We start from the raw sequence: 17,324 nt of genomic DNA, 5'->3' as shown, positions 1-17,324 counted from the left end.
TCATGATTATGACGAATCAGTCTGTATTGTTTTGCAATGTACATTACTATAAGGAGCATTAAATGCACTCAGTAACACACTGAGCACTGTAAACACATTTGTTTACAGAATCAGGCTCATAACCTAAGTTAGAAAATTTAGTGAAAGCTTCAGCCTTGTGTTTCTGTGTTTTCATTAAGAGTTAGAATAGGAATTCCAGGCCCTATACAGTCTGCCTGGTTTGGGGATTTCTCTGGGATAGTTCCTGAATCTGTGACACTAGCCTACCTCATTAAAGTACCTGACTTACCACGTGCACTGTTTAACCAGGTGATCTTCCCTTCCCTGGGAGCCTATTTAAAACAAGAGCTCTCTATTAGTGTTTTGAATTAATTCTTAATGTGTAGTACCTAAAGCACATTTGGTGGCAGAGAAGATACAGTTCATACATATGTTACAAGATAAGAAAAATTTGTCTGATTTACAGTCCCTGTACTGCCTTTCAGAGATCTGAAATTTCTTATTTATTAGTTTCCTAGAATATGCAAAGATATTTTAATAGAACTTTTTATGGATTGATGGTATACTGTAAGATACAGTGTCAGAATCTTAGTGTATTTATGTACATACACTGGTCTGATACATGATATGGGGAAAACGTGTTGAAATGAAGTACCTTGATTTATGTTTGTGTGGATTATTTATGTTTATGTGGATTGGCTCTTACAGTACTACTTTGCAGTGGGCTATCCAGATCATTTTATTTTGCAGCTTTTGGAAAAAGAAATTGTTTGGTGCTCAGTTTTACATTCTAGATGATTTTATATTATACAATGTAGGTATATTCTGCTTGATTTTGTTACTTTTTTTTTGGAGATGGTTCTATTATTTGAAAGACCTACCCAGACATCTCAGTAGTAGGGATTTTAACAGTGTTAACATGCTTAGGCTCACACAATTACTGCACAGGACAAGACCTCAAACCCTCAGTCCCTGTGATTGCTTAAAGTCTTTACATAAAGTATCTTCCAGAATAATTGTTTCTGGCTGAAAGAAACCTCTCACAATCTTTCCAAAAATATGTTATTTGTAGCTCCATTCATTTCCTGTTCTTGCCACAAAAGGTAGCAGGTCTGAAGTCAGGCTGAAGTGTAAGAACTCAGATCAAAGCTGTCATATGTGTGAAGTGTTTTAAATAAACTGAGCTGATTGATGATTTCTTACTTCTCTAAGCACTTGGCTTTGCCAGTAAAATTCTCAGAAATTACAGAGGAAAAGCCAATGGCTTCAGCAAATTCAAGTAATTGCAGATTTTCTCTCCTTTTATTTTTTCACAAATACTCTGTGAGTGTAATGGGAGATGATGCACTTTCATGGAGGAATGTGTACTTGAGCTGTCCTAGAACACTGCATGAATTAAGAAATTGAAATCAGGGACACTTGCACAAAATCTACATTGCCTAGAAAGTATTTGAAGTCTACATGGAGTTTATGGAGTATACCTTAAGTGTGTATGGAGTGTAGAGTAAGATGTGTACTATAGATAAAGGAGTACAGTAACAGAGCAGCTCAGAGAGAGTTGACAGGATGTAAGTTTAGGATTTGACAGAATTCCTGCTTTAATTTAAGCCTTTGGCAAGGATCAAACTGTAAAATGCCATGACTTTATTAACTAATTTTTTTTCCATTTTATTTTTTGCTGTAAAGCTGGAAAGATGGCCTTGGATTATGTGCACTTATCCACAGACACCGACCTGATCTTATTGACTACTCCAAGCTAAATAAGGTCATCAGCCTGGGTGGTACAGCATGCTGTCCTGCAGTGATTTGGCTGGCTTCTGGTTTGCTTAGCATGTTTTCTAAAAGACAGGCTGAGGAGTGCATACTAATTCTGACTGACTTGCTAAAGTCCTTCCCAAAAAAACCTCAATGACACAAGGGAGAGGACCTCCTGACTGTGTCCTTTCCTTCCCATTACAATGACTTCAGCAGTTAATTGCAAATAATCTGGCCCTCAGATTCTGGCAGTTGATGAAGTCTTTACACTGCCCAATATGGATGGTAAATCAAATACATTGGAATTATCCATTAACCACTGATAGTATTGTCCATCCTGGTTTTATCTGGTGTAAATGACTGGAGATTGCAGACCAGTAAGCAATGACATGATAATTAATCCTAAAATTCCTTAGAAAAAACACTGCTCTTGCTAGTTAGGAATACACAGTAAATTACTAGTCTTACATATTCAGGAAGTATTCGCTGATTCTCAGATCTACTCTTCTACCTGTACTTCCAGACAAGTGGAAGCAAAACCCATAAGCTAACCTCCTTAGGTTATCCCTCATGGAGATTAAAAACTATTACAGTGTGCTACTTATGGAAAAGTGCATGTTTTCTAAAAGATACTTTGGTTTGAGAGGGAGAAATGAGGAATGAGCAGTAATGTCAGAATTTCTTGGTATCATTACTGAATGAAAAAAAAACCTAGAAAGAAGTAGAATGTTGTTGTTTCACAATAGCTCTCAATACATACACGCTGTTTTCTCCTCTCTGAAATGAATGCAAACACCAGTCTCATGTAAACACAGTGCAACAGAAACATTAATCATGGTTTTAATCTCTTGTGTGCAACTTTGCATTGATGAGAGAGAGTGGTAAAATACCAACTGTATCTTTCCATTCCATGCCCTTTCATTGCAAATTGGTTCACTAGTGGAATCAACTGTTATTAGAAAGTCCTTGGTGAAGAATAGATAGATGAATGAACTGAAACTATTTTAAAACTTAGTCTGCTTTATATGTTTATATGTTCAATTTATGCCAGAGTCCCTGAAATGTGCAGTGATGATAATTAAATGAACTTAGTACTGAACACATTAGACTTTAGTTTAGGCAGCTGTTAAGATAACTTCAAATCTGAACCAATGGGCAAAATATTAGCCATCAATACCAGCTTGTTCTCCAATTCTATATGCAAGCTTTCCTACAGATAAACAGAGTAATGGAATGACTGAGCTACCTGTCTTTGTGCACATGTGCTTATTATGCATGGCATGAACAGAAGTGAGTTTGATTGAATCTGTGCTTTGAAAAGTGGTGTGTGGTGCTGAAGAACATCACAGTTAACCACCCCATAATGAGTGCTGAGAAAAGGGAACAGAACATAAGCAGGTCTGCTTCAATGCTACTATTTTCCTCTTAGAGGTTTCCAAAATGAGAACAGGTCAGGTTTCAAATTGAGGCTAAGCTGTTGCACATAAAGCACATGCAGAAAAAAAAAAAATCCCAAAATAGATCTTGCTTTTCTGGCCTGGCTGTGTTTGATTGACTCTTCATTTTGGTTACATTAACAGCTGTCTTGGTGTCTTGTTTCTTACCGCCTGCATGCTGTCCTTTCCTTTTCTCACCAATACATTTTGTGTGAACTTGTAGCTGGAAAGATGGCCTTGCTTTCAACGCCCTTATCCATAGACACAGGCCTGATCTCCTTGACTATGCCAAGTTAGATGAGGTATTTCTTTAGCTGTAGCAGAGATTTTTAGTTACTGTGGCTTGTAGTTCTGTTTAAAAGGATGGGTGATGGAAATCTCCAATTATTCAGAAGCTGCTATGATTTTAGAGCAATCCTTTACCAGTGGAGCACTATTTACTCATGCACTTAGTACCAAGCACACAAATAGGAGATGCTCATCACTCATTCATAGGCCAAATGCTTTAACCTAGTCAATAGGTCTCACTTAGATTTACTGTCTTTTTGACTTTTCTTTTACAAAGTCTGTGCTCTCTGTCTGAACTGTGCTCACTGCTTGCTTTCTCTTTCCTTCAAAAACCAAAATCTCAAAACCAGAGGAAGCGCTTGAATTTCCACAGCCCTAAAATTCTGTTTATAGAGGCATTATGGATTTTTATTTCCAAGCCCAAACTGGCGAGTTTCACTCCTTCTGGAGAACAGCTCTGCCTGTGCTTGCTTCTTCTCATGCATGCACCTAACCAGCAGAGAACTCAGTGGAAGTCATATCCCTGTGATGAACTGTGGGTATAAAACAGGCAGGGCTAACTCTGTGTTGAACAGTCTCATTTAGCCTGCTGGTCCTAGTGGCATTTAGTGTCTGTATTGCTGCTGTGCTTCATTCAGAATTAGCTCAGAACTGAGGATGCACTGTTATCTGTGTTCACCTCCAGAATGCATTTCCAGCAGAGTTCTAGCTGTAGAGAACAGCTTATTAAAGTTTTCATTTGAAAACGTAGCAGCAGTTGGACCAAAAGTTCATATAACTAGACTCTGTTTTTGAAGAATAGTTGTGACTCCAGTTTACAGTTTGGAAAAATAGAAGCTAAGTTTTAGTGTACCTACTCTAGTCTTGCTTCAAAGAAAAACTTCTGTCTTTGACTCACTGTATTTTTTTCTTTAATGCAGGATGACCCCATAGGGAATATCAACCTTGCCATGGAAATTGCTGAAAAGCATTTGGATATCCCAAAGATGTTGGATGCGGAAGGTGAGAGTTATACCTTACTGAAGTTTGTGTTGCTTGTAAGCAGGACATGATAAAATTTCTTTTTCTGTTTTTTTTTTCCTAACAGATTTCAGTATTCCTTCCAAACGACTCATAATGTAGCAACCTGCTTCATTTTCAAAAAATATATTCATTCCTTTCTGGCATGTGTTGGATAATTTCACTCACTTTTTGCTTTCTTATTTATTGTTTATGTTTGCATTTATTCTAGCGCTTTGGACCCTAAACTCAGCACATGGTCCCACTGTATTGAGGTAAAATGCAGGATCAAAAGTTAATCCTTGCTTTTGATAATTCAAATTTAATAAGGGGAAATGTAACTGTTAGCAACTTAGAGCATATTCAGTTTTTTAAACGTTTAAGCAAAGAGCCAGAAATAGAAATAGTAGAAGTACTTTCAAAGCCTTCAAAATATACTAACACATGCCTCACCTTCTAAGAAAGAGCTAGGTTGAGGGAAGCATCTTTTTGGTTTGTTTTAGTTGAAAACTTTTCACAGTGATACTTTTAACAAATAATTCATGTGTCTCCAATTACCTTGAAAATTTCCCAAATTTCTTCAAGATAATCAAACTTTTGTACTCTGGGCTAAAAAATACTGCCAAACTACTGGAATTTGCCTAAATTAGTTCAAAGCATTCTTCCCCAAGAATGGAGACTCAGCTCTGGTGGCTTCTCAGTAAAGCAGTGATAAGATGTAGTCAGTTTCAGTGCTCTGGATGGGAATCATCCAGGGCACTCAAACTCACTACACCTGCTCCTCTTGAAGTCTTCATTTGGAAAGTTAGACAGGATGATTTGGAAAATCCAGGCACGTTCATGCTTTAAAACAAATTGTTTTCATCCTTTGAACTGCAGTTCCCCTTCCAACAACACCACTTAATTATTTTGTTCTGAAATACTGTGCAAGAAATAAACAGAGAAGTGCTGTCCTCTTGCCATTGAGCAGCTTTCTACATTTTTCCCTCTTCTCTTCATAATCAATATAAGAAACCTTTTATTTTCCTCACCAAATTTTCTGCACATTCTATTCCTTATCTTGCTGTTCTCCTCTTGGCAGGGGAGGAGGTAATGAAATTATATTCTTTCTAATACTCTTTAAGTATTCATGGTCACTTTCTGCCATCTTTATTTTCACTGTGCTCTCTACGGAAACTTTGCAAAATTTTGTTCCTAGCTACATAAAGTAGATGCAAAATCAGTAAATATATTGATCCTGAACTTAGAAATCTCACTGTTAACATTAGAAATTTTCACTGTTAGAAATCGCACTGTTAACATTAGAAATTTTCACTCATTCCAGGGTCTTTTCAAGTCAGTATCTTCCCACTCCTTTCATTGACAGGAATCCATGCAGGTTGCACCAGAGTCATTCATTACTCAGCCATAACTGCTGTAAAAACACCTTTTCCTGCCTTTCTCTGTTAAGTATTGAAAAGGTCCATTTTTACCCAGGGATGCATACCTTGGTTGCACCCAATCTATATTTTCACTCTCCTGCCATGGCAGGGACAAGGCTATTAGCCAGCCAAGCCAAACCCTCCTGTGATTTATGCTATTAATGAAAAAGATGGGCTGGCACAGGGATTGCAGAGCTGCTACTGTCCAACTTTTCTTAGCACAAAGTGTATTTCTGGACTGCAGGAGTTGTACAGGTTCCCAGTATATGCCAGTACCCTGTCAGCCACAGGGACCCTGTGCTGATACACACTGAGTGCAGTTCTGGTTTGTGACTGTCAGTGGCTGCGTTTAGCTCTGCAGTAATTGCAGTGATTCAGATGAAGTTGCCTTGGAGTGGCAGTGAAGCTGAACCCAGCAGATCTGCCAGCCATGCCATCTGCTTGGAAGTTTCCACAAACCAGAAGGTAGCAATACCCTTCTGTACAGTCTCAGCCTTCAGATGTTTCGCCATTTCAGGGAGTATTGTATCTTTTGTGTTTGCTGATTCCTAAACCTTAGGTGGCTTTGCACTCCTATCAGTAAACAGATGCAACCTGAATATTTGTGTATTTATTTGGAATCCTTACAGCACTGAGGTGGCACCATTAGCATAATCAGATGAAAGTACCTTGTGAGAATTTCTGAGCAGTTAACCCTCTTCTCTCCACACAGATGTAGTAAACACTGCCAGACCTGATGAAAGAGCCATTATGACTTATGTTTCCTGTTACTACCATGCATTTGCTGGTGCTCAGAAGGTGAGATTGTAGATGGATCAGATCTCATCCTTCACCTTCTGTCTTGCTTTTTTCAGCAATTTTTTCCTTTTCTGATCTTTTCCTCACTAGTTACTAGAACAACATCTTAGAGCTGAGCTCATTTCCTGTCACCTCTTTTCTCTGTGAGCCACTGTTTTGGTAGAGCCAGTAGCAGTCTATCCATTTGTTCCATAGAAACAAACCTTCCTGTCTCATCTTTCTGCATATTTACTAATAATATCCAGTAGGTTTTTGACAGCTAGTTACTGAATGGGAAAGGATGATGTTCCCCTTAAAATGAATTTTGTGAGCATTCATTTGAGGCACCATTAAAAATGTAAGATGAAAATAAGCTCAGATGGAAAAATAATTGTAGAATTTCATCTTTCTTCTCTCTGCTGGATATTATTTCTGCTACAGATGTCAAAATCATCATAACATGCTCAGAAAATAAACCCTTCTCTTATGCTTTCAGGATTGTTTTTAAAATGTTAAATGCTTAATGGTAAGTACAAACAGCAACATCAAATGATGCTACTAAGAAAACAGAAACATGTATAGACATCTCAGACAAGCTCTCGAATCATGTTCTAAAGAAAAGAAGGAAAATTCTGAAAAGTAGGGAGTTTGGAGTTGGGTATACTTCAGGTATTGGTAATATGAAAAATACTGATGCTAAAAATGCTAACGTGCAACTTCCAGAGAACATCTCCCCAGACTCAAATGTAGTCTGCCTTTCCTGTGTCTTAGTCAAAACCCTCACAATTTAAGTCACCAGGCTTATATGTGCCAGTTCTTAAGCAGGTAGTCCTGGTAAAGTCAGGGTCACTCCCCCTATGACAATACTGCTGGATCGAGCTTAATGGAAAAAATCCTCCTCTTTATATGCGCTTACACTGAATTTTTAGTGTACTTTTTATTCCATCAGCACCCCTCAGTCTAACACTAAATTTTTTACAGCTTTGTAGAATTTCTCGGATACAGAGCTAAGGACAAGAAAACAGTAAGAAGGACATGAAGTGATGCATTTATTTACTCACCCTTATTTTCTACTCCTCAATTCCATTTTTTCTTGTTTTATTTTAATTTCTCCCCCCTCTTGTAGATATTGTGAACACTCCCAAACCTGATGAGAGAGCTATCATGACATATGTGTCCTGCTTCTACCATGCTTTTGCTGGAGCAGAGCAGGTATTAATCAACTGTCTCTTCAGGTTGCTGTGTTTTTGACTGGTTGTTTTACATTTCCACTAGTTTATTTAAAAAAGAAACTCAACTAATTTATTACTATGTGGTTTTAATTAACATTTGCAAGTATTACTTGAGCACTAATATTTGTTTTTAACCAACTCTCAAACCTGTTTTAGTTAAATGTTGTGTAACAAGTTAACTTCTTTAATTCAAATACACATTCTGTTTCTAATTTTGGGTCTTTATTTGGTAATTTTAAGGACTGTTTCAGAAAACACTGATTTGAAGATATTGTTAAGTGGAGTTGTTGCTTGTTGCTACAACATCTTACGTGTTTACTACCTAACAGAATGTTTGACTTTTGGAGATTGAGACTTACTCATGCTGAGTAGTAATTTAGGGCTAGATTTTCAAAGATGCCCAAAGAGACAGAAAGGCACAGAAGACATCCAACACAGTTTTTGTGCCTGGTTCCCACTGAAGTCAACAGAATTATTTGTGGATGAAAGTACTAGTATAAAAGGCATGAACATCAGCAGCAGATGTTCATATCATTGATGGGATATTCACTTATAAATGTGGCACTTCCCACTCTTCTCTTTCATACATTTCTAGCCTTCAAATGGACATAATCCAACTTATGTTACAAAAAAAGCAACAGACCTTTAAAGTAGCTTATGTTTTCCCTTCATCCTCAGGACTGAATTTCCCATCCTGTCTGCTAGGTCCCCTATACCTTACCACAGCACAGCTATGCTGTTGCACTCTCTCATTCTTGGGTAGGAGGGTTTTGCTGTTCATGCAAGAGGGGAATTCCAAATACTCTGTAACACAGGAGTCTACATGGATATTTATTTGATTAGATATATTCCAGAGTCATACTTTCATTAAAGTACTGCTTTGTGGTATCAAACTAGTAAATTTAAAATATGGCAGAGCTACACAGAGCCTTCACATATAAATTTGTTAGGAGGCATGAAAAGATTTTCTGTTAGTGGTTGAGCTGCACTTATTCTCAAGGGTTGTACATATGATATGCAGATATAGAGTGGTCTGAGACTCCTGCATCACATGTGGTGTCTATCCAGTGTGGCTAACAAATCTAATACTTTTTGGATATGACTTAAAAAATATCGTAATAGGATATCTTTATGAATGGCCTAAGTTGTTTTTAAAAAGAAAAGATTTATTAGACAACTATGCAATAAGGCTTCATTGTACAACAAGGGGACCTCTGTGCTGATCTGTGCCTCATTCAAGCCATTGGATTCTATGGCAGCAGAAGGAGGGAAAATGAGTATCTAAGCAAGCATAGGAGCATAAATCACCAATTATAAAAAAAAAGTGATCTTTTATTTGCAGCAGCCACAGTGTCTCTCTTTCTTCAACCTTTCTCAGAATGTGTTTATGAATATGTTCTGTTTATTTGCTGTGTGTTACAGGCTGAGACTGCAGCTAACCGGATCTGTAAGGTGCTTGCTGTGAATCAGGAAAATGAGAGGTTGATGGAAGAGTATGAGAGACTAGCAAGTGAGGTAAGGATGCTCCATCTGCAATGTGGTGACAACAATGTTCATGAAATATTGAAAGCTGAAAGATTCGTGCACTCTCTTCAAGACAGAAGAGTGGAGACACCGTGAGGGTAAATCTCTCAGTGGCAGGTTACAAAGCCCGGCTGCCCAAGATAGGGAGTTTCGGGTGAATCATCCGCCACCGACTTCCTGTGTGACTGAAGGTAGCACAGGAAGTCAGTCACTCAGTTAAAGTGCCCAAGTCAGTCAGTCTTGTTAACATGCCCAAAAGGGTGTCTTGAGGATTGCCATCCATCTGCTCCAAGACCAGGCTTCCTGTTTCTCTAATCTTCAAAGACAGCCAACCTTGACCACATGTGGAACATACCAGATCAAGCAAGCCCCTCGGCTTTGTGTACTGCAGAGCACACCTAGAGAGGCTCTGTCAGGTTGCTCACAATCCATCTGTGAGCAAGGACAGCAGATAAATGTACAGATGAACGTGCTCCTCCTGTCCTTTCTTGTTTAATGGCAAATCTGCTGAGCAGGACTACAGATGTAGAGTGCACAAATGAGAGCTCTCTTATCTTTTATTGCTTAACCTGCAAAAACATACTGAGATCACACCACTACTTTCTGTATCTAAATTTGCACTAATGGCCTTCTGAGTGAAGATTTTTATATGACCTGAGGCTGGTTTCTGTCCTGATCTCATAACTATGACTACCTGAAACACCAAGACCAATAGTTTTGAAAGTGGCAGTTGATACTGGGTAATTCAGATTTTGAGTAGTTAGAGACACCTTAGATGTGTGTTAATCTTTCTGAAAAACAGGTTATTTCTAGAAATACCTGGAATATCTGGGCAAATTTGCTATTTGTATAAAGCAACCCAATATAAAAGTATTGTTTAGCTTTGAATATCTTGTGCTTACTCACTATTATATCATCAGTACCAACTGAAGTCAATAATATTAAAATGGAACAAACTTAATTAAGATTTGTATGTTCAACATAATCTTTTTTTGGTTGTTTTTCCATTGCCTTTATTTGACTTGTTTTTGTTGGTTTGAAAGCTTTTGGAATGGATTCGCCGGACAATTCCTTGGCTGGAAAACAGGACCCCAGAAAAAACAATGCAGGCTATGCAGAAGAAATTAGAGGACTTCCGGGACTACCGCCGCAAGCACAAACCTCCCAAAGTCCAGGAGAAATGTCAGCTGGAGATCAATTTCAACACCCTGCAGACAAAACTGAGAATCAGCAATCGGCCAGCTTTCATGCCATCAGAGGGGAAAATGGTTTCAGTAAGTAAAGGAGGCTTTAATGTTCTGTTTGTTTTATCAATGATCTCCCAAAAATGCCAATGTGAAGGATTGAAAAGCCATTCTAAGTCATTCTCAGATACATCAGTTTGTTGTATTTTTTCAATACCAAACTCCTTTTACACATTCCCTTTTGTTCCAGAATCTTGCTTTCTAATAAGCATGCTCCTGACTCTTTGAAGGCTTTCCCAAAAGCAAATTATCTGGAGATGCAAGACAATATAGAACTTCCTTTGGCAGTGTTACCAATACTCGTGTATCATTGAGCCAATGATGGCTTATTTAAACAAAACTCAGTGGTTTCACTGACACTTTAGTCATCAAACAAACAGACATTGCTCAATGCATGCTTCTACATTTTTTGTATTCTGCTTTTTCTCTTATCTTCTTCTATAAAGATAAGAATAGTCCATTACCAAGAATTCTCATCTGCTGATAAGTACTGTGACTTGACTGGGTCAAAACATTTCCTGTGGAATACAGCAAACCTGTTTCTGTACTCTATTCTATCATTGTGTTTTGTTTTTCATAAACAAAAAAAATTGCTCTGTCTGGAAAGGGTTATTGTCCACGCTCCATATACAGAAAATAAGGACCCTGTTACTTCAGCTTCCCACTCATGTCTTTGAGTATGCAAGGAAGCTCACAAAACTTTGTGTACCACAGAAAGTGAAATGAATTTGTGTTCCAGGTAAAACATGCACCAAATCCTCTTGATACTAATTACTATGCTATTGTCCACTTGTGAAAGCAAAGCACTTTCATTTTGATAACAGATAGATATGTTATAAAAGAAACACACACACATTGTAAAATGGGAGGTAAAAGCAATATATTGTGAAGACATTGGACTTCTAGCCATGCTTGGAAACCATTTCTCTAGGGGCTCCTTTCATGAACCCACCTAAACACAACGCACTATGAGGAGCAGGTGTCTGCACTAAAACACGACTGCCTGACAACGTTTTGTATGATTCTCTGATTTTACAAAATCTGCACATAAAACCTTCTCCTTCTGAAGCCAAATTTTGAATGAATCAAAAATCTGTAAACTGAGATAAAAAGAGATTATCGTTTCATCCATCTCTCCCATGTATTCTCGTCACAGGATATTGCCGGCGCTTGGCAGAGACTTGAGCAAGCTGAGAAAGGCTATGAAGAGTGGCTGCTGAATGAAATACGACGACTGGAAAGACTTGAACACTTGGCTGAGAAATTTAGGCAGAAGGCTTCCACTCATGAACAGTGGGCATATGGTGAGGAGAGATGGCTTTTAACGTTCTTCGTATTTTAATGTTTGAAGTTGAACTGTCAGTGCTGAGTATTTGCCAGCTACAAACTCACTCATGAGTAGTTTGGACAATTTCAGACAATCTAAAATAATAACAGATAAAATGTCAGGTTTTGTTGACTATAGTCACGGTCCTAACTTGTTGGCATGTTGCTAATGAGATGTAACTGTAAAAATCATACTTGAGGCAGTGAGTCAAACTTAATGGGAATATTCTGCATTTGAATAGAGGCCATTACTGCTAATGTATTCCTACACAGTTGTACACCAGGAATGCAGTCATACCACTGGCTGAGTGTAAAATTCTTAACAGAAGTATTCTGAGTTTAATATTATTTGGTTATTATGATGTTCTGAATAGTCCAGATAAACTACTCGATAATGGACTTGTGTCTGCTTTGCTCCAAACCCTGAATTACAAGCCATTTATAGTTCTGGCTTCTACTGGTAACCTAACCTTACCTGTAGCTGTGACACCTGTAGGACCTTACTTTGACCTTCAGTTTTGTTGGGGTCTATTAAACATAGGTCTGCTCTATCATCCTGATGACTGTCTTCCTGTTTCTGCCATGTTTCTGGCTTTTCCCAGCTAGATTCTTTTGACACTGTGAAAATGAATCAAGAGTCCATCCTCTAGCAGTTGCTGGAAGCATGCAAGGCTGTAGATGGTTGCCAAGCAGATACTAGAAGGGAAACTACAGTGTTTATCAGCCCTGAGAGCCGATTTTCTGAGCATAAACTACTCATGGTGACAAGTCATAGCTGTTGTGTAGGGAAAACTTCACATACGCTGGTACACAGCAAGTGGAACAATAGTTGCTTCTGGCTCTAGGATTCACAGAGCTGCAAATACCATGTGGTGAGCGCAGCTGCAGGGCCTGTCTGTGTGGATTCAGTTGTCCAACACAGGAGCTACTCAGTAGTATTTCAGTTTCTACTTAATCTTTGTGTCTCTAGCCTTTTGTAGATGAGTTGGCATTTTCCACTTAAAATTCAGAGTTTAATACAAAAGGCAGTCACACATCTCAGGTTCATTTTTTTTTAAGTGCTGAAATGACTAATGAATTGAAGGCTGAACATAAAAAAGAATAACAGATCATTAGTAAGAGTGAAGCTGAGCATAGCAGTGTAATTTCAGGTTTTTTAAGTCTATTCTACAAAAAATTATCACAGTGGTTTAGAGATACAGTTTTTGCTAATATACCATTTTTATGCCAGTTTCTCCAGCAATGTAGTACTCACTATTTTAGACCTGTATAAGCTGCCTATGCAAAAACCAGGACATTACTATGAGAGCTTTAAAAATATATGTTTCTAATTAACATGTGCTGACAATTTGCTGCTGATTTCAGTGGGGGTGGGATTTAATTTCATACATATGATTTTCACCACGCCCAAACTAAAAAGTTGATTAAATGTACAATTTTCCTAACAAATAAATTGCTAAAAAATGAATAATATTTTCATTTCCTCTTTCAGGCAAAGAGCAGACCTTGCTTCAGAAGGATTATGAGTCTGCCTCTCTGACAGAAGTCCGTGCCATGTTAAGGAAACATGAAGCTTTTGAGAGCGATTTGGCTGCTCACCAGGACAGGGTGGAACAGATCGCTGCCATTGCCCAGGAGCTGAAGTATGTTCCATTTAAAGGCTTGCAGCTGCTGACATTTAACTTTGCGATAAACTCTTTCCAATGAATTTGATAGTGTCATAGGTACCAACGTAGGAATTCCAGGCATAGCTTCATAAGTATATTATCTGAGCTGGTCACTGAGACCTTTCCCTCATCTCCCCCTTACCCCCAACCAAATATAGATATTCAACCGAACAAAACTATTTGAAAAGAAACATTTTCAACTTGACTTCACAGTAATATTTTAGATTAGCTCTACCCATGAGTCCGTTGTGTGTTGATGTGAATCCTGGAGGTGTTTATTTCTCAGTTCATATGGTCTGCTGAGATGTATGGGCTATCAGTTTTTTACCTTAGAAAATAATTTCACTTACACAAATTACAGATCAAGTATCTTCACAAGAATATTGGTCCTTTCAAAAGGCTTCATATCCCTTTATTATCTCGATAATAGTGGGTTATACACTAACTTCCTGCAGATTTAACTGTCTCTAATATGCTTATTTTCACAGTCTCTTGGTATTATATTGGAAGTGCCGTTGTCTCCATTTTACAGAAGGGACACTGGAAACGAAATAATTTGCTCTCAGATTCCTGCCCTTGGCTTCAGCTCTCCAAATTTCAATTTCTCACCTTGAACAGGCAGAACAGTTACTGCTCAGGAATGAAACCTTAGAAACATGCTCTTTTTTCACTTTGTGAAGGACCATGACTCACAAACAGCTCCATCTTCATTAACAATTAAAAATCAGATACTTGTCTAAAAATGTAGTTCATATCTGATAGCAGCAGCACTTACTGTAATTGTGTAATTCACATGGATTTAAAAGAAAAATCCCATCTTCAGGATTATTTAAAGGAAGAAAAGATAAGCATAGTGGGCAGACTAAGTAGTCATTTGGTTAATGTGAAAGAAATCAGAAAAAACCACAGAGGATGGAGATTGCCCTGAATGTGTGAAGTATGAAATGCTTTCTGGCATGCCTTGATCTCTGTTGTGGTGTTATTTCATAGGATGGCTTGGGTTGGAAGGGATCTTAATGATCATTTAGTTCCAAGACCCCTATCATGGACGGGGACATCTTCAACTAGATCACGTTCTTCAAAGCCCCATACAACCTCGCCTTGAACACCTCTGGGTATGGGACATCCACAGCTTCTCCAGGCAACCTGTTCCAGTGCCTCACCACCCTCACAGTAAAGAATTTCTTCCTAATATCCAGTCCAAACCTGCCCTCTTCCTGTTTAACGCCATTCCCTCTTGTCCTCATTAAAAGTACCTCTCCAGCTCTCCTGTAAGCCCCATTTAGGCACTGGAAGGCTGCTATAAGGCATCCCCAAAACCTCCTTGTCTACAGGCTGGACAGCCCCAACTCTCTCAGCCTGTCTTCTTAGGACACATGCTCCACCCCTCTCATCATCTTTGTGTCCCTTCTCTGGACCTGCTCCAACAGGTCCATGTCTTTTCTGGGGATCCCAGAGCGGATGCAGGGTTCCAGGTGGGGTCTCACCAGAGCAGAGCAGAGGGGCAGAATCCCCTCCCTGGCCCTGCTGCCCACGCTGCTCTGGATGCAGCCCAGGGCACGTTTGGTTTCTGGGCTGGGAGTGCCCATGGCTGGGTCATATTTAGCTTCTTGTCAACCAACACCCCCAAGTCCTTCATCCCAGGGCTGCTCTCAATCCATTCTCTACCCAGCCTCTATTTGTGCTTGGGATTGCCCCGAGATTTGTTTCTCTTTATACTAAAGAAAGTTTCTGTAGCACCTAATCATTGCTAATTCAGCTTCAGCTTCATGAATTACGAGAAACTTTGGGAATGTAGCATACATAGCACAGCATCTGCTTACCAGTGTTTTGAACCCTCTGTCCTTTACCTCTGGTGACGCCAATGAGCACTGTATCCTGTCTATTTTGGGATTGTCTCTTCTCAGTTGTTTCAGTAATTTGCTGTGTGAAGTAAAACAAGTTATTTGTGGCCTGGGCTGCAAAGGTGCTGAAAGCTGATTGCATTTAGAGATGCTCTAATTTAACTTCTCTGCTTCTCCATACAATGGTGCTAACAGTGCCTGATTTTTCACTGTGTAACTCAATTAGGCTTAATGCCCATGGGGAACACTGAATGAAAGGTCATAAAGGTCAGGTTTTATCACTGGCTGCAAGCAAAGGGCAGCTTCTATTTAAATACTGATTTTAATTATTTATACATAATTCCTCCCAAAATAAAATTATGAGGGAAAATGCTAATTTCTTTCTTAATCCATATTTTTAAAGAAGGACTAACGTCTGAATGCAAAGAAATGTGCATTGGCATCTGATACAATGCCTGTTGAAGTCAGTGTGGGTATTTATTTCTTGATTTTTGTTTGGTTGATTGGTGGGTTGGTTGTTTTTTTTCCTCATCACTGGAGCAGGCCCTTACAGAAAGCATCATCATCTGTGTCTAAATTCCAAGTCAGTACACCTCCATGTTTTGCTTTAATCAATCTCTTGGATGCCTAATGTTGCAATTTCAAAGGAGAACTATTGCTGTATGACCTTGAACTCCTCTAGTTACAGTTTCCTGTCTGGGTATTTTCTGCTCCAGCTCAGTCCACTGTGTGCCTAAGGTTAAAGTTGCTATAGCTTGTTGATCAATGATATTTAGATAGAGAATTTATGTGTGTATGCAAACAGGCAATTCCAGCCAGGATGCTGCTATAAGATTGTTGTGTTCCCAGCCTATATAAACTTAGATATTCCTTGGCAAAGAGGCATGACAGGGCTTGGATAAGGCTTAATACAAAGCTGAAGGGAGACAGGCATTTCTAAAATGAGATTTGCCATTTGTGACATAGAAAATGCTCATTTGAGTGAGCTGTACCATAAAAACCCATATTAATTTATGATCTTATGTGCTCATTTCAATGTTTTCAATCATCAAGACAAAAATTTTGGAATGCAGTTTCTTGTATATCCATCACTTGTAGTACAGTGACTGATTTTCAGCCAAGCAGACCATTATCTGTAAGACTGATTTTAGAGTCATTTTGATTCTGGAGACCTGGGCTCAAATTGTGCTTACGTGCATGGTTAACATGAGCCTTGTTCTGAAGCACTGCTAAAACATGTTGCTCAGCAGGTTATTTTTGTGGCACTATCACTGTTCCCAAAGTGAGCTCACACTTAAGTGCTTCTCTGGATCAGGTCAAAATTTGACTGAATTTTTAATTTTTGACAGATAAGATTGAGTTACTTGTAAGACCAGTAGTGGTAACTTAATGACTTTTAAATTCCCAAGGCTGTAGGTTTCAAGTGGCCAAACAAATAGAAAGACTGTTCTCTTACAAGGTCTGTAACACATGAGAAGCAGTACTTAACACACGGCAAAGTAAAAATTTTTACAAAATGTAAATCTAGTCTCTTCGAAGTTGAGAAAGATACAAAAATTAACAGGACAGGGAATGTAAGCCTGTGTTTTATTTCCAGCTAATTAATCTTTGATTACTTCCTCTGCTCCTGCTTTGAGCAGAAAAAATGTTCTTTGAATAACTATAGTACACTTGAAGTAAACAACAGCAGGCTCAGAAAGGTAGTGGAGCTATACTGCTTAATGCCACTTGGTAAACTAACTTACGATTTAGTTAGTTAGCACCATGGGTGCCCTTTTTAAAAGTTGTTTTGATATTATTCTCCTACCTTT

General features: G+C 38.6%; 1 protein-coding gene across 1 annotated transcript in view; it reads left to right on the top strand.

Annotated features, from left to right (window-relative positions):
- ACTN2 (actinin alpha 2) overlaps positions 1–17,324 on the top strand; it is a 67,807-nt gene that overhangs the window by 32,122 nt on the left and 18,361 nt on the right. The window contains exons 6-12 of the mRNA XM_084202053.1: positions 1,687–1,765; positions 4,400–4,481; positions 7,803–7,888; positions 9,331–9,423; positions 10,476–10,706; positions 11,833–11,980; positions 13,495–13,645. Of these exons, the coding sequence (XP_084058179.1) occupies positions 1,687–1,765; positions 4,400–4,481; positions 7,803–7,888; positions 9,331–9,423; positions 10,476–10,706; positions 11,833–11,980; positions 13,495–13,645 (870 nt within the window). The remainder of the gene's footprint in view (positions 1–1,686; positions 1,766–4,399; positions 4,482–7,802; positions 7,889–9,330; positions 9,424–10,475; positions 10,707–11,832; positions 11,981–13,494; positions 13,646–17,324) is intronic.

Source organism: Fringilla coelebs (assembly GCF_963513975.1).
Source record: "Fringilla coelebs genome assembly, chromosome: 3".
In the NCBI taxonomy this organism is placed as follows: domain Eukaryota; kingdom Metazoa; phylum Chordata; class Aves; order Passeriformes; family Fringillidae; genus Fringilla; species Fringilla coelebs.
This window is presented reverse-complemented; position numbering and strand designations above follow the sequence as displayed.